At 39.8% G+C, this 27,765-nt stretch overlaps 1 protein-coding gene across 1 annotated transcript in view; it reads right to left on the reverse strand.

The window, feature by feature from the left end:
* The window catches only part of Kbtbd12 (kelch repeat and BTB domain containing 12), a 75,708-nt gene extending 48,234 nt beyond the window's left edge, over positions 1 to 27,474 (reverse strand). The window contains exons 1-4 of the mRNA XM_041640457.1: positions 27,433 to 27,474; positions 18,083 to 19,264; positions 13,218 to 13,488; positions 10,805 to 10,955 (exon numbers count right to left, since the gene is read on the reverse strand). Coding sequence (XP_041496391.1) covers positions 10,805 to 10,955; positions 13,218 to 13,488; positions 18,083 to 19,152 — 1,492 coding nt within the window. The 5' untranslated portion in view covers positions 19,153 to 19,264; positions 27,433 to 27,474. The remainder of the gene's footprint in view (positions 1 to 10,804; positions 10,956 to 13,217; positions 13,489 to 18,082; positions 19,265 to 27,432) is intronic.
* Between the last annotated feature and the right edge of the window lie 291 nt (positions 27,475 to 27,765).

A 27,765-nucleotide genomic window follows, 5' to 3' on the forward strand; every position in this document is an offset into this window, starting at 1 on the left:
AGATGCTTTGGCCTATGGCTGGGCAGAATATAGTTGGCAGGAAAACTAAACTGAATGCAGGGAGAAAGAAGGCAGAGTCAGGGAGACACTATGTAGCCACCCAAGAAGCAAGATGAAAGGCAACAAACCAAGGGCCTTGTGGTAAAATATAAAATAATAGAAATGGGTTAACTTAAGATGTAAGAGCTAGTTAGTAATAAGTCTGAGCAACAAGCCAAACCGTTTATAATTAATATATGCCTCTGTGTGCTTCTTTGGGACTGAATGTCTGTGGGTCCAGGCAGGACAGAAACTTCATGTTAAAAATGGTGCCCAGTGTATGGCGTGGATCCACATAAGACCTAAAAAAGCTTTTAAAAAAGAGGGCTTTTAGACCTACAGAAATGGAAGCCAACCGCAGCTTCTTGGTAACTGCATTTTTTACAGATAGGCTGTTTTCTGGAGGTAAACAAATGTGTGGCCAACTGCTTCCCAGAGTTGGGGTGGTAAACATGGCTCCCAGAGCTTGTGGTAAATGGACCTCTGCCCTTTACACCCAGCAAGGTGTAACTAACAGGCAAAACAGCAGCTCTGGTCCTAGCCATGCCTGCTTAAGTGTTTAAAACAGTGCTCAAAAAAGGATTACAGACACGCAATAAAGACAGATCCAGACAAAATAAACCTCTGAACGGGTCATAGTGTGTTTAAAAAATGTACGTAGGTCTAAGAAAAAAATGGGTACAGGCAGTTATAGAAAGAGTTTTAAAAAGTAAAGCAAAATCTTTAAAGAGACAGCAAAAGTAATATAAAAAGCCATGTAAAGATGGAAAATACACAGAGAGTCTGGATTATGTATATTTTTGTGTTTTCTTTGATTTTTTGACTATTAATAATCTTCCTGCAGAGACACATTTGATCGTGGGAACAGCTAAGTTAAACCAACATGAAGCTATCTTGACTTCAAAACTTGAGTTTAAGAATATATTACTTTGGAAAAGGGTTTCTGGTTTTGTTTCCACAGAAGATGAGAACCTGTGAATTGCTTCCAGACTAATGTGATTTGATAGAACAATAGCCCCCCTCAAAAGGTGTCCACAAACCCTAAAAATCCTTAGCCCAACAAGCAGCAGAAAGCAGTTTGGAGAAAACTATACCCAAGTTTCCAAAATGGTTGTTTGTAAATGTTTATTTTCATTTTAAAAGGGTTGGCTATAAATGGTTAATGATCACAGTCAATTTCTAAGAAAAAAAATAAGGGGATATAGTATAGAGACAATACAAATTTAAGGTTGATTTTGTTATACAGTGTATATGTGTTTCTGCTCTTGTTTAATGTATTGTGTCTGTATAGCTCATTTAATAATGCAATGCATAGTTAAGAAATACAGGTTAATAGTCATCTATAATATTCAAACTTTTAAATGTGTTAGGTTTTCTAGATATAGAGACATATTTCATTTAGACAATCTTTAACCTTTCAAAGACCTACAGAATATGACATTTAAAAGATTTTAATAACTTAGACTTTTCTCAACATTGAGACATGTCTGCTTCTGGCAGCACCAATTACTTCAGAGATGTTGATGGGCATTGAAGAAACTTATTATGGAATTTGCCTTCAATGTGACAAGGCTAGCCATTTGGGCAAGAAACTAAAACTGCTCTTGCCTGGACTTCTTTTCGGTATGCTGTATAAACTGGACATGCAGGACCCACAGAAAAATGACTGCTGAACTTGCCTAAAGAAGGTGAGACAGTCCTTCAGGGCTCCTGCTCCTTTAAAGAGTCTGCCAGACTTTCTGCATGACAGAGAAGAAAGTGACTGACAAACTGCTGATACAGGCAAAACAGTCTTTCACATTTCCTGCTTCATGGAAAAGTCTGCCAGATACTGTGGACCTGTATGGATTCCCCAATGTTGCAGAAGAACTCTGGGTGACTGTCCAGATAGCGAGATGTCTCTGTAAGTTCTAGAGTTTTGGAAGTTGCTTACAAAGCACTTCCTTGTAGTAAGATGAGCAGAGGGGCTGCGTCCCCGGCACCCGGCCACCAGCATGGCTATCTTATGCCCTGAAATAATTACACGGAAACTGTATTCTTTTAAACACTGCTTGGCCCATTAGCTCTAGCCTCTTACTGGCTAGCTCTCATATCTTTGATTAACCCATTTCTAATAATCTGTGTAGCACCACGATATGGTGGCTTACCAGGAAAGATCTTAACCTGCGTCTGTGTCTGATGGGAGAATCATGGCCACTGCCTGACTCAGCTTCTTTCTCCCAGCATTCTGTTCTGTCTACTCCGCCTACCTAATTTTCTGTCCTATCAGGGGCCAAGCAGTTTCTTTATTACTTAACCAATGAAACAACAGATAGAAAGATGACCCTCCTCCATCACTTCCTGGTTATTCAGGTAATATTATATCCTTTAGGGGTCTTTGATGGAGTTGAAGATAGATAGTTATAGTTTTCCTTAGTTATGATAAAAGATGATTTAGATATGAAACTTTGGACTAAAAAAGAAATAGTGTAACTGTAATTCTTGCTTGATACCTGTTTTGTTATATGTAATTTTACTATTTTAAAGTTAAAACTTTCCTTTTTATTTAGACAGAAAAGGAAAGATGATGTGGGATTCATCTCTGTATGCTGTGAATGTTTTATTACCATTGGCTAATGGTAATATTGGTTAATGGCCTATGGCAGAGCAGAATATAGGCAAGCAGGAAAACTAAACTGAATGCAGGGAGAAAGAAGGCAGAGTCAGGAAACACCATGTAGCTGCACAAGAAGCAAGATGTGAGGCAACAAACCAACAGCCTTGTGGTAAAATACAAAATAGTGGAAGTGGATCAATTTAAGATGTAAGAGCTAGATAGGAATACTCCTGAGACATTGGTCAAACAGTGTCGTAATTAATATAGTTTTTATGTGATTATTTGGATCTGGGTGGCTGGAAAACAAAAGCACAGTCTCTGTTTATATTAACTCCACCTCTAGAAAATCTGATGCCTTGATGCCCTCTTTTGGCCTTTGAGGCCATTGCACATATGTATACAAATGTATAGGCGCATACACATATATAATTAAAAATCTTTTTTTAAAGAGAGAAAACAGATGAGAAATGAAACAAGTCATCCACAAATAAATAAAGATTATCTCCTTTTGCAGATGACATAATCCTATGTGTGGAAACTGCAAAGAATCCATAAAAACTGTTAGAATTAACAAGCTGAATAAAGTTTTAAGAAGCAAAATAAATGCAGAAAATTAATTGTGTTTTTTGTGCTAAGAACATCTTATCTGAAAAGGCAATTCAATATATCATAGCATTGAGAAGGATAAAATAGTTAATAAGTTTAACCATGAAACCTACAAAACACAAATGAAAGAAACAAAGAAAGACACAATAAAGGGAAAACGATTCCATATTCATGCATTAAGAGAATTAATATATGTACATTACTTGGAGTGACACAAGGATTCAATGCAATTCTCATTAGAATCCCAACATTGTTCACATAAGTTCATATGGAACAATAAACTTATACATAAAGTTTATATATGTAATACATAAAATTCATATATAAAGTTCATAAATTCATATGCAACTATAAATTATCTTGAATTTCCAAATTATCTTGAAAAATAATGAATCTGGAGCACAATTTTCTGATTTCAGATTGCATTACAAAGTTATAATAACCAAAACAGTATGGCTCTGGCACAAAAATAACACACAGTCCAGTTACAGTTTCCGTGTAATTATTTCGGGCATAAGCTAGCCATGTGGAAGCCGGGGCAGCCGGAACGCAGCCCCGATGCTCCTATTACTACATGCTTACATAGAGAAAACTGGACCCTTTTCCTGCATCATACAGAAAATTCAACTGGAATGGATCAAAGGCCAAAACATAAAACCTAGAACCATAAAAGTTATAGAAGAGAACACAGGAGAAGGCTGCTTCACATTGGCCTTGAAAATAATATGATGCCCAAACCTGAGGCACAAAAGAAAAATAAAACACACTATATCAAATCAAAAAGCTTCTGTATGGCAAATGAAACAACCAATAAAGTTTTTAAAAAGTATTTTGAAAGTACATATGTAACAATAAGTTAATATTAAAAATATATAAGGAACTTATATAGCCTGATAGTAAAAATGTCTAAACAACCTTTTTAAAATGAGCAAAGGACCTAGATAAACTTCTTCCCCAAAGAAGACATACAATGTCCAACAGACACAAGAAAAAAAGCACTCAGTATGTCAAAACCACAGTGAGGTTAGGATGCTTGTTGTCCAAAAATTTAAAGGTAGGTGTTAGCAGGATATGGAGAAGCAGGGGCCTTGACGTGGTTTTCAGAAGTGACAATTGGTACAGCCTATGGAAGACAGTATTGAGATTCCACAAAAGTGAAAATATCAGTGCACTGAATCCCTCTTCTGGGAACTTCCTTCCGAGGGAATGAAAGCACTTCAGGGAGATATGTGTGCTCTTGTGTTGCAGCACTTTGCACAACAGCTAAGATACAGACAGAGACAGCCTAAGTGTCCGTGAATGGATGACCAGATAGAAACCAAGTATTATTTAGGTGTAGGAATGGACCTCTGTGCTAGGGAGAAGGCTCAGAGAGCAGAACCCTTGCTGTGCAAGCACAAGGACCTGCATTCAAATCCCCAGAATACACACAGGAAATGAGTGGAATGGTGTGCCTGTAATTGCAGCACAGCTACAGGAGGTTGGGAGACAGGTAGAGACAGAAGAGTCCCCAGAAGCTCGCAGGTTAGCTAGCCTGGCAAAGAACACAGAGGCGAGGAGCACCACCCAGGGCTGTCCTCCGAGGAGCACCACCCAGGGCTCTCCTCCGACCTCCACAAAAGAGGTAGTTTTCTCTCTTTCTTTCCTCCACCCCACACACTTTATATACACCCACACAAAAAAAAAATCATATGCACACTTACAAAGAGAAAAACAACATCTGTAACAATATGGGTAAGGCTGAAGGACATTGCACTAAACAAAATAAGCAAGAAACAGACAAATTCCACAGGCCCTTTCCACATGTGCAGTCAGAAGAGGCTGAGTAAGTGACTACCAGAACTGGAGAGGGGAAGTGGAGAGAAACCAGGCAAAGGGCACAGGGCTGCCTCATGCCAGAGTGCTTCGGCATGGCATCTTTTAGTCACGTAATGCATTTGCTGACTTTTCTGCACTCTCTCTTTTAATAGTTGAGGATTACAAAATATGTACTTTTTTGTCTTATCATTTTGAGACAGAGTCTTATGCTGTAGCCCATGCTGGCCTCAACTGAACTCACTGAGTTCCTCCTGCCGAGCTCTCCAAGTTCGAGGATCACAGGTATGACGCAGAGCACTCACAAAAATATGTATTTAATATGCCCTGGTCTACTGAGAACCAGTGCTTTACAGGGTCCCCCATGCACCCTCTTTTATGCTTTATATACCTGTCATACTTTCATGCCTGCATACACTGAAAACTGTAAAATATAATAACTTTTACTTTCAATCTGCAAACACATTTTTAAGAACTCCAGAGCAGAACATTCCACTTGTCCAGACCTTTGCTCTCCACTGAGCTCATTCCATCCTGGTGTTCTGGTTTTTACTTGGCGCCTTTTCCTTCTGTCTGAACCACTCCCTTAGCAGACACATTCATATTCAGTGTCTTGGCTTTCCATTATCTCAGAATACGTTAGTTTACGCCCACTCATGAAGGAAGCTTTCGGGGGAATGCAGAATTCCAGGCTGACAGTTCTCTGTTGGCATTTTAGCTGTGTTTGCCCAACTCCCAGCTCTCCTGGTTTCTGGGCAGACATCTTGAGTCATCCAGCCTGTGTTCCCCTGTAGACAGTTCAGGGATTTTGCCTATTTGCTTTTCTTTCCTTTTGTTTTTCTGCTGCAAGTTGGCGATGTGATATGGGTGTGGGTTTGTGGATTTATTCCATTTGGGGTTGGTTCAACTTTTTGAGCCTGTGAGTTTACAACTTTAAATAAATTTGGAAGCTTTTAAGGCATTATTAAATAATTTTGAGGGGCCCCCACTTTTGGCATTTGAGTTTTGGGATCCCAGAGACATAACTATGAAGCTCTTTATAGTTGTTCTGCAGCACTTCAGATTTGAACACTTTTTCCTCTCTCATCCAGGCTCCAGATTCTACAATGAGTCCTTGCATTTACTGACTCTTCTCCCTTTCATCTGGTCTCGGCTTCCGCATCCATCCGCTGAACTTCTTGATTAGTGAAACACTAATTTCTTTAAAATTTTTTTCACTTTGGGGGCTGGAGAGATGGCTCAGTGGTTAAGAGCATTGTCTGCTTTTCCAAAGGTCCTAAGTTCAATTCCCAGCAACCACATGGTGGCTCACAACCATCTGTAATGAGATCTGGTGCCCTCTTCTGCCTGCAGGCACACACACACAGACAGAATATTGTATACATAATCAATAAATATTTAAAAAGTTTTTTCACTTTGTTTTTCTTTGTATCTTCTATATCTTGCGGAGGTTTTTCTAGTTTAGTATTCATTTTAAGAGTGTTCATTATATATAAGCATATACATATGCATATTTAAGTATTTTAGAGTAACTGCTTTAAGGCCTTTGAAAATGACTCATGTCCAGTATGGTGGCACTTACCTGGGAGACAGAGGCAGGCAGATCTCTGTGAGTTTGAGGCCAACCTGGTCTACAAAGTGACTTCCAGGACATCTAGGGCTGTTATACAGAGAAACCCAGTCTCGAAATACTGAAGAAGAAAAAAAGGAAGGTGACTCATGTATTCATGCTTTTTCTGTCATTATTCTGTCATTCTCGTGCTTCTTCCAAGTGATTCAAGATTTTCTAGTTTTGTTTTGTTTTGTTTTGTTTTTTGTCTACTGAGTAAGAAGGGATTGTACCCTGGGTATTTTTTCATAATGTTCTGGGGGCTTATTTAAATCATAGAGATAAATAATGATCTCCTCTCTCTCCCTCCATCTCTTATCTTCTTTCTCCTTTCTCTCTCTCTTTGTGACCCCTTCAACTTTAAACTGGTCAGGTACAGGATGCAAGGTTCTGTCTGCCTTTTGTGCACTATCTTTCTAGTGTCAGCTTAGAGTTCAAGCATGTGTAATGAATGCTCTTTGATGCTTTCTATGGAGCTCATCACTTGGATAATCAGCTGAGGCCTGAGCTGTACGCACCTGTGATTTAAGTTCTCAGTGTCTGTCTATGAGAATGTCAAAGCAGGCATCACTTGGGATGAACCTCGGAATTCATGACACAAGACTTCCCTGAGACTGACATCTCCAGTTTCTCTCGTTACTGGTTCTCTGGCTAGAAACCTGGGGTTCTAGTCATCCCACTCAACTGCACTTAGCTGTGATTGCCTAAATGGGAAGATAGGAGGGAGGAGTAGAAGAAGACAGGGAGGAAGTAGGGTGAGAATCTTTCTAAGAATTATGCCTCCTTTTCAGTGACTCAGGCCATAACTGCATGGATTCTCTCAGCGCTCCGTCTGCACAGTATGTACTTGTGGGCTCCAGCTGACACAGGTCAGGGGACACAGGAGGGAAACCCGAGTGCCACAGCAGCTCAGCTTCAGTGCTCCTTCCTGATGCACGCATTGCAGATGTCTGTACATGCATGCTGGCCACATTCTGCAACGCTGTTCAGTGGGAAGACAGGGTGACTGTGATTGCTCCATTCACCTAGGTAGAAACTAGATTTTTTGTTGTTGTTGCTGTATAAAAGTCTAACATTAAAACAGTTATGTTACCATTTAGTTAGAATTTGGCTGGAATATACTTTGCAGTCTAATGATGTAACTTCCTTCCCCTAGGCCCTGCCTTCTAGTGTGTCTGTTATTTCATGCTAGCACTATAGGCTGGTGGCTAGGCTTTAACATATAAGATTCTGGGGGGCAGATTCTCATAAGAACTGTCTGTAACATCAAGGGGCTCAATGGGAGGCTGTTACGTTTGCAATGCAGGTACCTGACATACATCTTACTTAACTGTTGTAACTAATCTTGTAATAGTAAAATATTATTATATTTACTAGACCAGAGTCAGGATGAAGCCAAGAACTTAGTTCCCCTCAATTCTGAGGCTGGAGCCTTCCTCAGATTAATGTATGGCTGCCCCTCTGGGAAGGAGGTGCCACTGGCTGTTCTCTGGGAGATACTCTGTAGTTTATCCAGGGGGTGGTGTGTATTAAATCCACTAGAGAATAAGGAGAGGGCCTATTTTCATAGTAATTGACTGGGATCTCCAAGCACAGTGTGGTATATATAGCTACCCTAAAGCAGACAGTTAAAAAAAACGATTGTAAAGTGATCTGTGACTCATTCAAACCAACAAATTTAGGGTTGTATATATTTGCCTCAATTCCAATTACATACACAGTGAACAACTAACTCTGAACTAAGACTACAGAAATGAAACAACGGAGTTTCACATCACTTCAAAGCTTATATGTAAGTTTAGGATTAAGCACCAATGTTGGGCAAGGTAACTTTGGAGTGAATTTTACATATGGAAAAACTTATTGGGATGATTATGACTCTGGTTCCTGGTTCTGGGAATCTAGAAGCAAGATTCTAAGCTACTAGTTGGTCTCCCCTCTTCCAGTTTCTCCTGGCCTTGATCTCCCCAAACATCCTTCAATCAAGTTGCTTCTGTGTAGTTTCTTGTGGCTCATTAACTTTTTTTCTTTTCTTTCTTCCTTTTTCTTTTCCTTTCCTTTTTTTCTTTCTTTTTTCTTTTCTTTTCTTTTCTTTTTTTTTTTTGAGACAGGGTTTCTCTGTGTAGACCAGGCTGTCCTACAACTCACTCTGTAGATGAGGGTGGTCTTGAAATCACAGGTATATCCCTGCCTCTGCCTTCTGAGTGCTAAGATTAAGGGTGTGTGCCACCACTGCCTGGCAAAGCAAACTACATTTTGGTTTGTTGTTTGCTTTGCTTTTTGAGAAAGAGTCTTTCTGTGTAACTTTAGCTGTCCTGGAATTTTCTCTGTAGACCACACTGGCCTCAGACTCACAGAGATCCACCTGTGTCTGCCCCCCCAGTACTGAGATTAAAGGTGTGTGCCACCACCGCCTGACTTTACTATGTTTTCTTAATTCTTTACCCATGGCCTTCATAATGTGGTTCCTAGTTGATATGATTTTGATTAGAAGTATCTTCCCCAAGTTCACAGTTTGAAGGCTTGTGGAGCTATTTTAAACACTATGGAGCCTTCAGGGGGTGTGGTTTGCCGGGTGAAGTAAATTACAAGCCGTGGGACTTTGTCATATTCACCTCTGGTTCTTGCCATGTGAACTACCCACTGCCTCCCACTCCACTGCCATAGACCACTCTGATGAGCCTTCTACTGTGGACTGAAATCACAAGTCACAGAAACTTTTTCCTCCTTCCAGTTGCTTCCATCAGGTATTTTGTACTGTCATGAGAAAAGCAAGGGACCCAAGAGCCTGCACCACTGTCTTAGCTCCTTCCACATCGGGGCTTTCTTATTCCCACTCCTCTGATCCCCTTTTCCTGGCACCCTCATTCTCATCCACTCGTCCTCCTGATCTTTCCTGCTCCCCCTCCTGAAGCACAGTACATGTACTCTTTTGTCACCAACATAAATGCTGTAGGTCCCTTTAAATTTACTTTTTGTTCACCCAATAGACATTTGTCCATGCTGTGAAGAGTGGGCTTCTAAGGTTGCTTCTAAGGTGCCTTTTCCCACTCAGTCATACAAAAGACATTATCATTTTTATTACACGTCTAGCCCAATTGAGGTTCCTTGTTAGGGGGAGCTCTCATTCTGGTTATAACAAAGAAAGGGATATTTATCTAGAGGAAAACCTTAATTATAATTGTGGAGTCTCTTAACTGAGGCAATCATAAATTATGTTGCACAATTATTCTTAAATAAAACAATTTTAATATTTGAGTATATGAATTGCCTTGCTTCATGCTGTGAAAACCGCCCAAGATAACAGCCTTCATTTCATGGTTTTCTTTTTTTTTAATTGTCTCCATTAGAGGCCTGGTTTTCTTCTACCTCAGAGCTCATCTTTTCTTTGTCATTTTTTTTTTTTTTGCCTCTTATCACCTCCCTGTGCTCCAGTCAGTCATGCAGGCAGGAGGACTGAGACTCAGAGCAGTCCAGTCAGCCTCATGCCCAGGCTTCCCATACTCTGGGGAAGTGCAGGTGATAGAGGGTGATGTGAGAGAAAACATACTCTGTACACAAAGACATGAGGAAGCAGGAAGATGCAGGGATGAGGAGGGAAGGGGGACCCACAGGAAATGTCTGGGATTCTTAACTGTTGGAATTTCTTTCACCAATCCCTGCTGGTTAGTACTGACCACACATATTCAAGAGAGGAGCGGGGGAATGCATTCATGGAAACGTTACTTGGTAGTATGACTTTAGGAATTTGGAGCATTAGGGAAAATGAAGAGAACTGGCAAAATCTGTGGCACAGTCTACCTTGCTGTGGCTTTTTCTTTAACAACACAAGCACAGTTGGCTGCAAACCCCACATTTCACCAACTGAAAATGGACAAAGACTTCTGCTCCACCAGCCTATGTCCCACAGGACAGATCACCGCTGCTTTTGCTTTCCAAGACCATCAGAAAAATAGTTTTGCCCTTAAAGTCAATGACTTGATCTTAATTGGCTTGTACTCCAGATAACAAGAAATACGTTTTGGCCAATTATGCATATACATTTGGACTGGGACACCAGAAGAAGGGAAACTTGTTTTCACAGGCGCACACTGCTGAAGTAATGAGAGAGGCTGTGCTCTGAGCAATCTCCTACTCACCCAGAACGTAGATCTCACAGTTGAGGACGGCAGCACTGAACCGGTACTTAGAGTACTGCATGGGTGCCCGCTCCCTCCATTCATCTTGGCTGGGGTCATACTGCAACAGTTTGTTACTTAATCGATCCGGCTCTTCATCAGGAAGATCCATCTGTATGAAATATGACAGCAAATGTAACAACAGACCACTTAGAGGCCTTTGTGAGCATGTAGACACAATTAATCAAAGCAGACAGCGGAGGAGATGAATGGAGGTTAATTGTCTCAGCCAGACTCAGACTTCCCAAGTCCTGAGACTTGGGGTTGTCAGTACTCTGTCAATATCAGAGGGATTTATATGTGCAATGGGCTGACGTGTTGGTTTACAGCAATCGGTGATTTTCACACTTAGACACCAAAAAATGAAGCAACTACAAAATTTAAAAAAAAAGCAAAGTTGCTTTCTTGAACAGTATGTAAAGGAAACCCTAACCTTAACAAACTTCATAGTTGTGAATTTTAACGATACTCATGAAGAACTAATTTTAATAATTCATAAGGCATTTTCTTTATATTTTTCTAATCTATAAAAAATTCAAAACATTTTTACTGTGTTAGTAATTAGAGGATTTTAGACCATAATTATGAGTTATATGTAAATAACCTGATTTCAGTTTTCAAGATAATAGGATTAGCATAAATTACTTGGAGTTATGGTTACATATTCACTTATGTTATATATTTGTATATTTATTTAGTGACTAGATAGTAAAAATTGAAAAATTTTATTCTTACATAGATACAAGCAGCTTCTACCTGTAAACTTCAGGTAAAATAATGTTATTTTTATAATATCTGGAACTTTATAACAACTCTGAGTTAAGAATTTATGTATCTCTCTTTTGAGTCCAAGTTTTTAACAGAGAAATAATTGCCACCCTTAGGAATGTTACATGCACTTCCCTTTAGTCTAGGCCTTTAAAATGATGGGAATGCTGACACCATGGGCACTCAAAGCCCAGTTTCATGTGCTGTACCTGAAGCTCAGTGAGATTGTCTCATGACACAATACTCATTTAGAGACTACAAATTAGCAAACATTGCCTTTATTGCTTACTTTCCTTCAATTTTAGGTATTTAATCTTCACAGTAGTAAAGCAAAGCTTCCAAATTGTTTTGAGGGATTGTTCATGCAAATTCACTGTGAAGGTGAATAGTTTTAGAAAACATAACTATAGATAATGTCAGGTTCTAACTACCGCTGTGATGAAATCTGTACTGTTTAATCTATAGCACAAGTCGAAACATACAAAGTATAATAAAATTTTTCAAGCTTATGGAGGGAATGCAAAAGCATGTGTTTCATCATGAGGCAAATCTGGTAAAATAAGAAAAAATACAGGAAAAATAAATTTATGTCACAGGGACAGCCAAGGAGTGAGAGTAATCTGCACTGGAAAACAAGAAGGCAAGAGCGGAGGACAGCTGAAAAGACACCACCGTAAATGTCAAAGGCCCAGGAGGACCCTGAAGGCCACAGGGCCACTGTGGTCACACTGCTGACATCTCTACTGCCTTGCCATCACTTCTCTGGGCTTGAACATCAACAGCACTCTGATAATATTGCTGATGCCCAGAAAGGACACTTGGTATTTACAGTCACACATACTTTCTTGGAAATGATGGTGCCACGACAGAATCAATATTCTGACTTTCCATTTACGGTAAGACCCTGTGTGTATGTGTCTCTGTGTATGCCCACACACGTTTGTACTTACCCATGGTGAATGGGGGTTTTCACGTACATGTGCATATGCAGATGTTAAGCCCAGGTGTTCCCCAGGAAGGTTTATCTTATGTTTTAGAGACAAGGTAGCTCATCAAATCTGGAGTTTGACAATTTGACTAGACTGGCTAGCCAGCATGCCCCAGGGATTCTCCTGTCTCTATATCCTCAGTGCTGGGATTACAGGCATTCACATGGGTGCTAGGAATCAGGTTCTCATGTGTGCACGATGAACATCTTCCCAACCGAAACATTTCCCTAAGCCCTGCAGCAAGAATCCTACGAGTGACTGGCCCCTGGCCCCACGGCCATCAGACAGCAGGACTGGAATGAGGATCCAGCTGTACCACTACTTAGATGCTCACCACAGCTACCCCTTGGCAGAGAGATCTTTTCCAATCAGCCAGTAGGGGAAGAATTATGAAGTCCACAGCGTAGCATGAGTACTAGATACACCCATGTCTATAAATAACACATTTAAAAATCAACTTCTAAAACTGCTTTGACAATTTCAAGACTTAAGTTTATATTATACAGTGTAAAAAGCATTTTGCCAAAATGTAAGCCGTAATCTTTTAGTACTCAACATCTGATACATTTTTCAGAAAAGCCAGTCACACTAGGTAGATATGCAAGGAATTTCTTAACCTGAGGGGTCCAGCCTCCGATGACATACAGTTTATTGTTCACTGTCACCGCAGCGTGACAGGCCAACTGCAGTGGAAGGGGAGACACTCGTTTCCAGTTGTCTTGATCTATGGAGTACTTATCAACACAGTTTGTGATGAGGTACTGGTTTTTAATCTTCATCTGTCCTCCTATGACATAGAGGTCATTATGGATGCTGCCCAGAGCGTAGAGCTCTCGAAATTCAGTCGTGCATAACTTTTCCCAAAACTGGTTTCCTCTATCATGATACCTGCAAGTTAACACACACACACACACACACACACACACACACACACACACAGAGAGAGAGAGAGAGAGAGAGAGAGAGAGAGAGAGAGAGAGAGAACCAGGATTAGAGTTACCATGGCAACAACTCACCCAAGAAACACATTTAAGCTTTTTTTTCAACACAAAACAATATGACCTGGCTCTTCTAATTGGAGGAGAAACAGATCATTAACACAAGACAGTAATATATATTTGCTTTCTTTTTCCCCAATGATCAATGAGTAAGACATAATATGCTGAAATATGTTCTTCATCTCCCTGGAGAATTACAGGAAAAACAGAAAAGTAGAAAGAGTATACCTTACCCCGGACTAGTTTTTAACATTTCCTGATTCTGGGAAAGAAAAGCAGGAATAGGAAAATCTTTCAGAAAATCAGTTTTTAACTTTAACATAAATGAATAAAGAAACAAAGATACAAAATACCCTGAATATTTAGATAAGAAATAGCATTTTAGTGAAACATTAAAGAATTAATGGTTTTAGGCAGAGAATCTAAAAAGTATCTCAGTTTAGAACTTCTAGCTGTAAATTGTACATAGGCAGAATTTTTTTAAAGACAAGGTCTCTGTGAGGCCTGGCTATAGACCGTGCTGGTCTTACTCATAGACCAGGCTGGTGTCAGCCTCTCAAGTACTGGGGTGAGCATCACCTTGCCTGGCCACTATTTAAGTTATAGTTTTGATTTAAAACTGGATCAAGAGCATTGTGCTAAAAACCCATCTACAGATGTCTGTTTGGCATCTTACATCTATTTTCGTTTACTAAATATGGTTATTTGGGTAATTTCCTTCACATATACTATCTGTTTAAGAAGAGTCTTAAGAGATGTTGACCCTCAGATAGATGTCTGTCAGTGCCTTCTGAAACTTCAAACAGTAACTGATTGGTAGGTATGTTATAAAGACTCGAGTGTACTAGTTCATGGCTGTCTTTTGTCTTGCCTCATAATAACTGTAGGTCTTTTTTTTTTTAATAAAATCTAAGGTAGCCCAAGCTAGCCTGGAACTTGCCATCCTCCTGCCTCTGCCTCTCAAATGGTTGGTTATAGATGTGTGCCACCAAGCTTGGCTTGTAAATGTATTTTTCCAATTGTAATTTGAGACATTTGGTATGAGAAAGATAAAAATACACAGAGGGAGAGTGGGATAAAATATCTGAAATTAAATATCTCAGACATATCTAGAAATATCCATTGTACATGGAACAAAAGCACAAAGCCCAGGAACACAGAGAATAAGAAAACAGGTGTTCTGCTTGGAAACAAGATCAAGCCAGGATCTTATGTGTGCTTTGTGCAGAGCTCAGTTTTTAAGGAACATTGTACAGTTAGTCATCTAATCCGGGTTTCTCCCACTTGTTCTGGGCCAACTCTCACATTCCTCAGAGAACATTCTGCTTCAGGCTTGACAGGAAAGTTGAAAGGCATATTCCTTTCATAGAGGCATGCGTGGCTTGTCACATTCGGATACAGAGATTTCTCAAACCTTCCAGCGGCTGTCTTCTATGTAATTCTAAAAAGGAAGTCAGAGTTCCTGGAATCACAAGGAATATTTTCACTAATTTTTAATTTATGAGTTTTCAAAGGTAAGGAAGATATCATCAATATGTTGAAGAAAAGCAAACTGAGTGACTATGTAAAAGAACCAAAAATGGGTTTGGGTTGAGGCATAGTTTAAGAAAGCATAATAGGATGAAATTGGTACCATGAAGATTGAGGATGGTTTTCTAAGTAACTTGCTAATCTGACTTTTGTTTTAACATTTGGAACTGAAAATGGGGAGATAAAGTGCTCAGATAAAACTATAAAACTTGTGGTTAGGAAGTAGCTATGACATAAGAAAAAGGAACAGTCACAAGAGCATTCAGTGCCAACAGGTTGATAGTTTAAAGATGCCACTTACATGCTCACTTACTGGGACCCCGAGGTCATGGCACATGCCTTTAATCCCAACACTCGGGAGGCAGAGGCAGGAGGATCTGAGTTTAAGGCCAGCTTGCTCTGCAGAGTGAGTTCCAGAACAGCCAGAATTACACTGAGAAACCCTGTCTCAAAATAAAAATAAAAAAAATACATGCTCACTTAATTCATATGCCAAAGTGGGAGAATAAAGAAAGAAGGCGGAAAGAACTGGCCTACTAGAGTGTTGTCTATTTCACACTTTAACTCAAGAAGAAATACATCTGTGGATGCACGGACATCTATGAACTGTACAACACAGGCAGTCTAGAAGAACATCTGGACAAAGATTAAAGTGATATGAAGCAATGATACTAAAATTATGAAAGAATTATTATAAAATAATATTGCAGGGATACACCAAAGGATACTTGGTTTCCCCCTTTTAGCACAAAATTGACACCCAATTTGCTTGTAGTGATGCTAGATTAAGAGTCTTGTGAGACAAAGATCTCAGGGAGACAGGATGCTCAGTGCTTTCTAGAGTCCACTGTGGTGAGTAATTATGAGGAAGTCTGTCTCGTCTAAGGGCAAAGCAATGCTTCTGATAACCTGACGACTCTTCTTTCTGACCACTTTACATCAAAGGTAAAGGTGCTTTTACTCTAATTCTGACCAATGTGGAGGAGCTGTTTGGTGTCGGGAGCCTGGCTGAGTCTAAGACATTAGTTAACAAGGAAATGATGGTGCATGCAGTTAGATCGCTGCAAGAAAGAAAAGGGGCTCTTAGAGTGAAAATGAAAGATGTCCAAGGCTCAGAACAGAACACACACACACACACACACACACACACACACACACACACCAGGGCTGATGCTTATTAGCAATAATTTCTGGTGAGAGACCAGTAGACTGTCTTCATGAGGAAGAAAAGAGATATCTGAAGAGCCCAAGGCTCTTTAATTAAGATCCCAAGATGGAAAGGACACCAGCACAACCAGCACAAAGCAGGTGCCATACCAGGAAACAGAACGGCAAGAATCCTGCCCAGAAGGTCAGAGCCGATTCCTCCTGTAAGGCCTTCATACTCACTTTGCAGTCTACTGACAATTCTGAGGAAGGACGCTCCTGTAGCCTGTGACATGCTTGGCCACCACGGGTGTGGATCCAGACCATTTACCCAGGACTCTGTAATCTGTCACCACTAGGTGAGATCAGACACAATCTTTAAACCATGACGGTGTAAGAGACAGGAAAGTCTCAAGACAGATGTGTAGTGCTAATAAGAGAGGAGAAATGGTAGACTTCTAAATTCCTTCTTTGCTCCATCTTTACTGTCACAGAATTAATTACATTATGACTGAAAAATCTGAATAAACCCTGACAAGAAGGGAAGGATCCTGAAGGAAAGTTACACCTTTTAGTACTTACTCTATGTGCATATTTCATACTCATGTAGTGAAACAGTAAGCACTCAAAAACACTTACAAACATCATAAATTAAATGTGTTTTCACAAATAAGATACAGACTTGTGTATCTATGTCTAAGCAGGTATCTATGTAACTATGTAGCTAAGCATCTATATAACTACATCTTGTTTCTCTTCCTATCACTGAGGGTTCTTCAAAAGTTCAGTAATGCTGAAGGTTTAGGGAAGATTCACAAATTGAGGGCAAGAATGAAAACTTTCTAGTTAAGGAAAAGGTCCTAGCAGGTGAGGTGTCACATGCTTATAATCTTAGCACTCATGAAGGTGAAGGAAGTAGGAGTTGGAAGTTATTTTGGGTTACATAGCAAGATCCCTTGTTCAGTTGGTATAGTGTTTGCCTAGAATGAGGGAAGTCCCAGGTCCGATCCCCAACACATAAACTGGACATTCTAGCACTACTGTAGGCAGGATGATCATAAGTTCAAGGTTATCCTTAGCTACACAGTGAATTTTAGATCAACCTAGGATACATAAGACCCCACATTAAAAAATTTACTTACTACTCTAAATAATAACTAAAAAAATTAATTGAAAAGAGTTTATATAAACAAAATTTTCTTGTTATTATAAGTTACATACTATATATTATGCCTGATCATACAGATAATTAGGTCCAAACTGAAAAATACAATTGTATCATAACATAGACATATTTAAGTCATTAAAAATTCATTTATGTCTTGACAATTAATGGAAAAGGCAGGCTGTGGGTGGAGCTCAGTGAGAGAGCACTTACCCAGCATGGCCAAAGCTATGAGTTTGATTCTTAGCACTGCCTAAAAGCAGCCAAACAAAAACAATAATAACAAAAAACAAAAGAAAAATAATTTCAAAATATGAATGACTTCATTATAAATATAATGCTATATCGATATTGTGGATATATAATATGATGTTCTGTATATTATTCTTCATGAGAGACTTATACTAGAATATTTATTATATCTAATTTAAAATGTAACCCCTCAGCAGTACTTCTTCAACTGCTAATGTCAAAACAAGATTTAAAAAACATATAAAGATTGCTGAGGAGGCAGAGGCAGGTGGATTTCTGTGAGTTACAGCCTGGTCTACACACAGAGAGTTCCAGACCAGTCATGGCTGCATAATGAGATCTTATCTTAAAACTAAATAAAAAAATACAAAACCTGCTATGAGATACAAACCTATAAATTTCAATATTCTTGCTTTTTTGTCTAGAGAGCCTGGAGGCAGTTGCTTCTCCAGCCACAATTATAGTATTGTTTTCCATGACTACCCCAGTGCATACTGTTCCTAAACCCTCCCCATACTTAGGGGATGAAATAAAATAGGTTTTCCGTGACATGGGGTCATAACAGAAGCTGGCATCCCCATAGTTCCTGTGCCGTGATCTGATTCCAGAAGAATTGTTCCCAATGCAAAGCAGCAGGCTGGTGGTCTCCATGCCATAGCGAAGATTAGGGGAGTGCTGCTGGGGCATCTTGATGGCTTTGAATGCATTCTGGATCATGTCGATGCAACTACTATCACAAAGGAGCATCGTGTTCCTTCTTAGGGCCTGTCTTAGAAAAGAAGCATTTATAAGTTCCAGTCTGACTTGCTTCAAAAGTTCAACAAGATGCTCTGTACGCAATGCTTGGTTATGATTTACCCATCTCAGAACCAAGTCCAGAATGCTCTCTTCTCTGGATATATTCAAATCATCAGACTTAATAAGTGCCAGAAGCTGGTGAGCTTCGATGTCTAGTATTTCTCCATGTAGGCTTACCTCAGCAAAGTGCTGATATAAATACTTCTTTGACTGATCAGATAAATCTTCTGCTCCTATTTGCTTTGCAAAATAATAGATTCCTATGCAGTTGGAGGCATCCATGTGGTCCATCATATATTTTTGGCACACATTAAAGACTTCTTCCATCTGCATAAAATAGGCAGCCATTGCTACGGTCTGTACGTTGGCATTGTTGATGTCCAGAACTGCACTGTACATGTAGGTTAGTATCACTGACACACTTTCTGCTGTGATGTCATAGAGTACGACCTCCCTCTGAGTGCACTCGAGTAGTCCACAGGTGAACATAGCCTTGAAGTAAGGACTAAATGCAGCGAGGACCAGTCTGTGGCAAGGAAATTTCTCCTCTTCTGCTATGAGCACCACATCAATCATTTCTTCTAATTCTTTCATATTCTTAATTTTATCTAGTAAATTCAAGCTATGCTGGTGCTTCTCCTTTCCCTCAGTCTGGTACTCCATGATATACTCCTTGAAGTTTGTAAGTAATGTTTCTTTCAGTTTAGCTTGATTCCTCAGGGGCTATTTGCATTTCTGATTACTCACAAATCAACAGAGATGCCATGAAACTGTCCTGAGGGTAAAAAAAAAAAAAGCAGGTTTTGTCTAAGAAAAAACTTTCTTTATACTTAATGCATAGCATTAATACTAAGAAGCATTTATAAATAAATATCATACATTCAGAGCAGAGCAATTTAAGACAACTACTTCATGTCTAAAAAGACTTTGAAGTGTAAATCATCAATTATTAACTGCTACTGCAAAGCTGCTAATCATCAGCTGGATTTTCTTCTAGGGCTGGAGAATCTCAGAGTGAAGGGAGAAAGTAAAAAGATAAGCAAATTTTGCGATTCCATTTCTGGTTATCAAATGGGTCACCCTGTGGGCTGAGGCTACAGAAGGATCTGTTAATATCATTTCTAAAGTGTTACACTCAACCCCTCCACAACACACAACCAATGTGTAATGACTAGTCCATAAGACGAGGACTAGGGTACATAGACCCAGAAAGTGGAATGACTTGAAATTAGGTCCATACTCTGATTAAACTTTTGGATGGGAAAATTTATTCAGACTGGTAGGTAATGAAAATTTCATTCTTACTGAGTTTTAAAATACAAGCCAATGGCTGCTGGTCTCTGAATTCCTGGTATTTAAAACTTAAATGTGTCTTCCTTCATTGCCCAGCTTTTCTTTGTTCCCTGTTTCACAGTGGCACAGACTGAATTGCTTCTTGCCTTTAAAAGCCCTAGTCTAATTAAAAGTCTCTAAGCTGGTGGTGTCACCTTCGCCTTCCCCAGGCGATGCAAACATGAGGTTTCAAGGAAGTTAATTAGCTGCTTTGATTTAAAGAAAGCCATTCTCAGAGCCAGGAGCTCTTGTGAGGAGAGGTTCCTAGTCTCTATATCTTTTTCTAGTCTCGCTTGACTACAAAGCTACAGGCAGTGACAATGAATAGTGATGGCAGCAGAGTTGATGCTTAAGAAAGAAACATGAGGTTATAAGAACAGGAATACTTTTCAAATAGAAAGGGTAGTGAGTCCCCAAATTTCTATAGTCCTGTAAAGAATTAGACATTTCATGGAAGATTGCCTTTTTCTTACTTTCTGAGTGTTGATTTAAAATTCACTTCAATAAGCAAGTGATTTATACATAGTAAGGAGTTATAAGACCCAACAGGCACTGCAAGAGCCTGTGACATAACAACCATCCGAGCTAAGCACTAAGACTGCCAGAGAAGTCTACCTGCTGGACATTCTGGCATTGCTTTTCTGGTTTACTTTCATAAAGCTTAAAGCTTACTTGGAGATGGTTTTCTGGTTAAAAGCAAACCCCAGATTTATTTCTTTTTATACAATTATGGGCAATTAAGAGACTGTTACATATCTGAATCCTCTTCTACACACATCATCACATCACTTTATACATAAACACGATAGTTGGAGCTAAAAAGAACCTAAGCTATTTTACTGCTGTTCGGATCTCAGAATTGAACCTGGAGTGTCACACGTGCTAGGCAAGCTTCTTACCATGGACAGAACAGAAACCTTCTTTTAAAGAAGTACCTTCTCTTCTGTTTTTGGTTTTTGAGGCAGCATTTTCCTGAGAAGCCCTGGATGTACTGGAACTTGATCTGCAGGCTGGCCTTCAGCTGAGATTTGCCTGCCTCTGGAGTGCTGGGATCAAAGGCGTGTGCCACCACCACCTTGCTAAGGAAGTATTTTTTTTTTATTTTTACAAACCTAGTATTTTATTTGTATTCATGTATAAGAAGCCATCAAAACATACCAGTGCTCATGATGTCAGAAGGCCAAGTGCATCTCCCAAACAAGGTGCCCTTGATCTAACACACCATAGGCAGTTTGGTCAGTTCCTAGAATGCTGATCTTGATAATATTAGAAAACTGATGCTTGAGACCCAACGATTATGATTATAATCCTATGATTTCACATATGTAGGATAGGAGCCAAACTCTACCTGATGGACTTTTTGGTGCTACATTTTGGCTATTGAGATTAAAAAAATGAAGTTCAAGTTAAGTAAGTAATGGGTCTATGTTTGTTCATAAATATAATATAGGTGGCATTTAAAATATTTTTTATTATTTTGATTTTATGTGTATAGATGTTTTGTTTGCATGTATAATTGTGCACCATGTAAATCTGGTACCTACAGAGGCCAGGCAAAAGTTGTCTGATCTCCTGGAACTGGAGTTACGGACAGTTGTAAGTCACCATACTGAATCAAACCTAGGTCCTCTAGAAGAGCAGTCCTCTACTGAGCCAGCTCTCCTGGCTCATAGATTTTATGGTGGATGATGTTGGGCTTCCCTTAGTATCCGACCCACCTTCCTAGAAAAAGATAGGCCCCTACATCCCTTACTAGTATTACTGGTACAAGGACAGGCATGACACCCAAAGGTGGCTATAGCAATGAGCTTTGAGTCTTGGCTCCATGGCTGGGAGGCCCATATGTTTGACACAGTTGCAGCCATGTTCCTGGGAGCCAGCAACAGGACAAAGCAAACCCAGGGAAGGAGGCAGAGTATTCAGAGCAATTTGGGTTTGAAAATGCATTATCAACAGTTTACAGTTTGGAGGCAGTTAAAGCTGATTTGAATTAAGAATGATATCATTTGGAATCTAGAACCTTTACTTGTATAAATAGCATTTGAAGAAACATTGAGAAAAGTGGCCCAAGGTAGCTGTAATTATGTACATCAGTGAGTTGTAGTCTTATATTTTCAGATATCATATTGTTGAGGAGAACCATCAGAATCTTGTATTCTTACTCCTCCTTCATAAAAAGCACCAATCACAAGCTGGGCATGGTGGCATACACCTTTAATCCAAGTACTTAGGTAGAGGTAGAGGCAGGAGGATTTCTATGAGTCCAAGACCAGCCTTATCTACATGGTGAGTTTCAGAGAAGTCAAGACTACACGATGATATCTTGTCTCAAGAGGGAAAAAAAACACTAATCATGTAAGTTACTTTTTTTCTATTGGCTTCTTGCAAAATGGCCAAGGCATTATACATGGAAACAGACTGAACTGTGAACCCAATTCCATCTGACCCCTAAGTCTGCTTCCTTACTCCTTTTAGTGCAAGGGCTGGAAACCTAGGGCTAGATGATAAATATGCCAGGCAAGCCATCTGGGCTCTGTCACAACCACTCAACTTTGCTCTTATGGCACAAAAGCAGCCACAGAGGAAAAAAACATAAACAAAGGAACATGACCATGTTCCAGTAAAATGAATTTTGGACGCTGAAATTTGAATTTCACAGATTTAACATGCCCTAATTTCATGTGTCATGAAATAATATTCTTCTTTTGACTTTCAAAAGCTATTTAAAATTATGAAACCTGTTCTTAGCTCACAGACTTTGCAAAAACAAGTGGCAGGTTGCCGACTGCTCCAAAGCTATAAATAAACCCACTCTCAAGACTGTGAGTAGGACACTATCCTGTCTGGGTGACTAATCTCCACTTCTTATCCTAAATTCAGCTCAAGAGTTTTGAGAATTGGTTGTCTGCTTTGAAAATATCAACTATTTGTTCATAACTATATCTATATTATCCATACCTATAGAAACTCTCTTGAACAAATGGTGTATTTGGGTGTGATTCCTCTTTCTCAAACATTAGCTTACACAAATAACAACAACAAAACCCTTCAATTTCCTTTAAAACAGAAACGACAGTTTCAAATATTTTAAAGAATCATTTACTATGTATGTTTTAAATGGACATATACATTTGCTAAGTACCTATTCCTTCTAATTGCTGTTTATAGGCTTCTGAAAGGTATTCTAATTGCTTCGGCTTTACAGATCAAATTAATTTGCTGATTGAAATAAATAAAAAAAAAAGTAGCCTAGCTGTTAAATCAACTACCACACTTCAAAAATTCTCAGCATTGTTTCTTAAGAGACAGAGGTTTTGGTATGGCAGACAGAAGTTAAGCTAGTTGCTTGCTGTCGTCTTAAAATGATTTAACTTTTCCTAAATCTTGGTTTCTTCATCCGAATAATGAGGATAAAGCATATAAACAAAGCCATTTTTCCAGTCTTTAGCCCCCAAATGGACAATAGGTAGATTTTTATCATCAGAGTGACTCAGCAAACTCAGTACAGCTCCACAGTTAGGGACTGAACTTGGGCTTGGTTATTGAGGCCTTGGTCTGAGTCCTCGTCTGCCATATCCCAGTATTATGAACATGTTTCATAGCTCTTTAAATTCTAGTTTCTTCACCTGGGATTTCTTTTGAGAATTATGTAAGATTAGTTGGAAGAAACAAATAAGGTTATACATGTAATTATCTTTGTAAAATCTACCTGGTAAAGTGAAGGCAGGGCATACCTGGACAAACATTTTTCAAACAAAAATAATTCGTGAGTGCATACACGAATCCCTTGTGGATACAGCTACAGCCCATAATGGAGAGAGCTGACAGCAACTTTTCTCACAATGAGGGCAGAGAGTGTGTTCTCCTTTCATCAGCAGAACAAAACTGTGTGACTGTTCTCAGTGATGTCAATGGGGAGTTATTCTCCGCTCCAATTTACAGCAGGCTGAACTGATGCATTCGTAATAATAGCACCCATAATAATGGAGAAAGATGAGTAGCAAAGATAAATATAAATCACAAGAATAAAGCCTAATTACTCTGCAAATCCAAAATGCAGCTACACTCTAGTCCATTATATTTAGTTTAGGGAAATGCACTGCTATAAATTAAATGGGGGGCGGAAATGTCAATTTCTTTACATCATAAATGTTTTGCTTTCAGAGACCTTGAATCGGGGGTCTCGAATCAGACCAATGATTCTTTGCAATGAACGCGGGCATGAAAAAATGTGTGGACACGGGTTTACTGTGACTCACTGTGTCGCACTGCAGCTTCCATGATGAGCTCCTCCCTTTTTTCTCTTAAATTTTATTTTGTTTTATTTTGGGGGGGGAGGGAGATAGGTGGGAATCAGGAGGCATGATGTGAAAGATACAAAGAATCAATTACAAAAGTTAAATGTTTCCTTTCACAATGTTTGATTTTATCATCTTTCTCTACCTTTACAGTCGCCACCTTTTCTGAATGATTGATAATGACCAAGCTTTTCTTTCTAAGAAAATTCCCCATCTTTAGTAGAAGGTAAAGTAATTAAAATTCATACCAGCACTGTTTGAAATAGCAAAAACCAACTTAATATCCATTAGCAGACTATAATATATTCACTCAAAAGAATAATGTACAGCAGAAAAATTAATAAACATGATCTTCATGTATCAAAAACATGGTTATGAAAAAGACTAGAATACATGCTGCATACTATTAATGTGTTTAAAATATACAATACGAGCTGGGCGGTGGTGGCGCACGCCTTTAATTCCAGCACTCGGGAGGCAGAGGCAGGCGGATCTCTGTGAGTTCGAGGCCAGCCTGGTCTACAAGAGCTAGTTCCAGGCCAGGAACCAAAAAGTTACGGAGAAACCCTGTCTTGAAAAATCAAAAAAAAATATATATACAATACGGTAGGCTATTCTGATATAAAAGTGTAGATCATATATTCTGACAATATAAATAGTTGGTGAATTTGGTAAAGTGTATTAACAGAATTTTTTTTTTTTTGGATTTTCAAGACAGGGTTTCTCTGTAGCTTTTGGTTCCTGTCCTGGAACTAGCTCTTGTATTTTAATATTATTCTTGGATTTTTTCATAAATTTGAAAACACCCAAATAAAAAGGTTAAATGTCATGTATTTTGAAGGACCTGTACAGCAGTACCAGAACATAAAGAAATGAAGGCAGTTATACGCGCTGACTTCAGGAGAGTGGTTGCCTTCATGGGGTATGGAAGAAAGGGAGACAAACAGGACAGAATGACAAGGAGTTTCAATTGTATAAATGTTTAATTTCCTTAGCTGTATGGTGAGGACTCAATCCACACTTCATTGTTCTTTAAGCCCTTTTTTATATATTGAAAACTTCATGAAATGTGTTTAAAAGACTGTATTAATATTAATCACTTATGGCTTCTGAAAACCTTAGCTGTGTTGAAAATGATGTCTGTACATTATCTGATATGTCATATGCAGAGAAATAATAGATACATTATGAATTTTCATATATTGTAAATTTACATATCAAAGTGTAGGCAGCCCAACTTATGAGCGATGGGAAAATACAGAAACCTCCTATCTGGTCTGAATGACAACAGCTTTGAAATCTTGTGGCTATCCCTCACTTCTATGTTAATTTCTTTAGCATTGACCTGTGTGATGGGAGAAATTACTAGATTCAGAATTGTTATGTGTTTATTGGAACAGGGAATAGGTTACAGACATGATAGAAATGACCAACAACAAAGCTTTGCTTTTCTGTTTACTTAAAAAAAAACAACAACAAAAAACAACTGAAGAGCAGAAAAGTGACTAGGACAGGCTCCAAAATCTAATTTTCTCAAAACTGCCTTCAATAGATTTGAGTTAACAAACCAAGAAATGTCAACATTATGGCAGAAAATAATGTCCCAGTTTCAATGTTTAAAACAAAATCCTTTATTAAGAAGGCCTTTTAAAAGTCAGTGGCGACCATGAAGAAAAATCATTTCACACTTAAAAAAAATTATCAAGGGCCAATTTTCACCACCACTCATTCAGGTATTGCGGGTTCCCTGTAAACTGGCTCCTCCCACCACTGCCGGCCTCACTTCCTGACTTTCCTTCCTTGTAGATATTTTATAGTGTTAAAGTGCTAGCAATTCTAATTCATAATGCAATTCTCGGTGTCTTCCCTTGTCCAGCTCTTCAAAATTCGGCTCAGATACCACTTTCTTGACGTAAAGGGCTTTGTTTCATTCACTTCTCTATTTTCATTGTGACTCTGGTGACACTTGGCATGTAAGAGTTGCTTGGCATGGTTTGATCAGAGTAACGCTTACTTTAGTACTAGTTCTTTCCTAATAACTGCACTCCCCCCTCCCCTTTGCCTTAGAAATATTTTTTGAGACAGGCTCTTTCTAGGTAGTCTTCCTTGGACTCTAATTCACAGAGATCTTGCCTTCCGGTCTCCTGTGTGCTGGGATTAAAGGCCTGTGCCACCATGCCGGCCCCTACCCTTTCTAGCTTGCATGTACATTTCTATCTTGCATGTCAGTTTGGGTGATTTTTTACTTTGTTTAAACGTTATGCTTTTAAACTTTAAGCTATTATCCTCTTGCCCAACTATAAGATTCACCCGGAAGACTTTCTTCCCTTCCCAGGAAATGCGCTGTATTTTGGCATCAACGTCTCGCCCCGCCCTCAAGATTAACCTATAGCCATCATTGGCTCTCTAAGACAGAGGCCTCATTTGGGGAACAAGCAGCAGAGCTTTCTTCAGCTTCAAGAAACAAACCTGAAACATTCCTACATCTCTAGGGAAAAAGCTAGATACGACAGCAACGGGCCCTTGATTCCCATGTGACCTGAAAAGCCAACTGCAGCTCCTCAGACGGCAAATCTGCTCACCTTTACTCAGTGTCAGCCATTCTTTATCGTATGTTGCTTTGCTCTACTCTCTCCTTGTAGACTATTTATTTTGCAGCCATCTAAGTTCGCGACCCCTGGTTTACAGCGTCACACGCCCTTGCTGGATTTGTTTCTGCCATCACCACCTTTCCCCAATCCTACATCTACCAATGTGGTGGTCGGAGATGACTCTCAATGTACATACCACCTAAGTGCTGTGGTTTCCCTGATTTGTTTAATACTAATAATTCTCCCCCAAACATATACAAGGCATGTAATGACGAGTCACAGAGATGATAAAGACAAACACGCTTTCTTTTCTCTTTCCTTTGGTGAGCTCGCAGTGGTTTTGCATTCGCAGTTCTTTCTACTTTCCCAAGTGCTTTAATATGCATTATAGCTCATTAGTTCCTCTTAAGAATCATGTGGGGAAAATGCAGGGCAATTATATTCCTGGCTTTAAAGTTAAGAGAGTTGCCCAGGGATACATTCAGCGCTGATTGAATTTAAACGAACCGAACCCTGCATTATTAAGGAGCTCTAGGAAGGCAGGCGAGCCCTTACCTCGATGACGTTTAGCGTCTAGCTGGGACAGAACGGGTCATGGGGGTGGGGTGGGGGACAGCATCATCACGGAGAGCACGCAAAAGAATCACGCCACAGGGGGACCCAGCGGCCGCTGACCCTCGCCGGCCGACCCGAGGGCGCGTCCCCTCTGGGCCCCTACTTACTTGCTGCCGCCCGGCCCCGCTCGCTCCGCTGCGATGGCGCCGTGACTGGGCACGCCGCGGGGTCGAGGGCACGGCCGGGCGGGCCTGACTGACCAGACTGCCCGAAATGGACCAGTGCGGACAAGAACTATAAATAGACAGGGCGAGGGGGGTGCGGGGGGGGGACAGGCGGCGTCCCAGCGAGGACAAGGACGTCGCTGGCGGCCACCCCGAGGTAACAGGTGCTCTGTCTCTGCGCGGGAAGCGTCTCGGCCAGGCGCCGCAGTATGCGCTTGCGCGGGGGTCTTCCCGCGCCGATTCCACACACACTCCACTGCAGACCCCGACTCAGCA

The sequence above is a fragment of the Microtus oregoni genome, unplaced genomic scaffold, assembly GCF_018167655.1.
Source record: "Microtus oregoni isolate MIOR12 unplaced genomic scaffold, Mior012 000002F_ref0000024, whole genome shotgun sequence".
NCBI lineage: Eukaryota > Metazoa > Chordata > Mammalia > Rodentia > Cricetidae > Microtus > Microtus oregoni.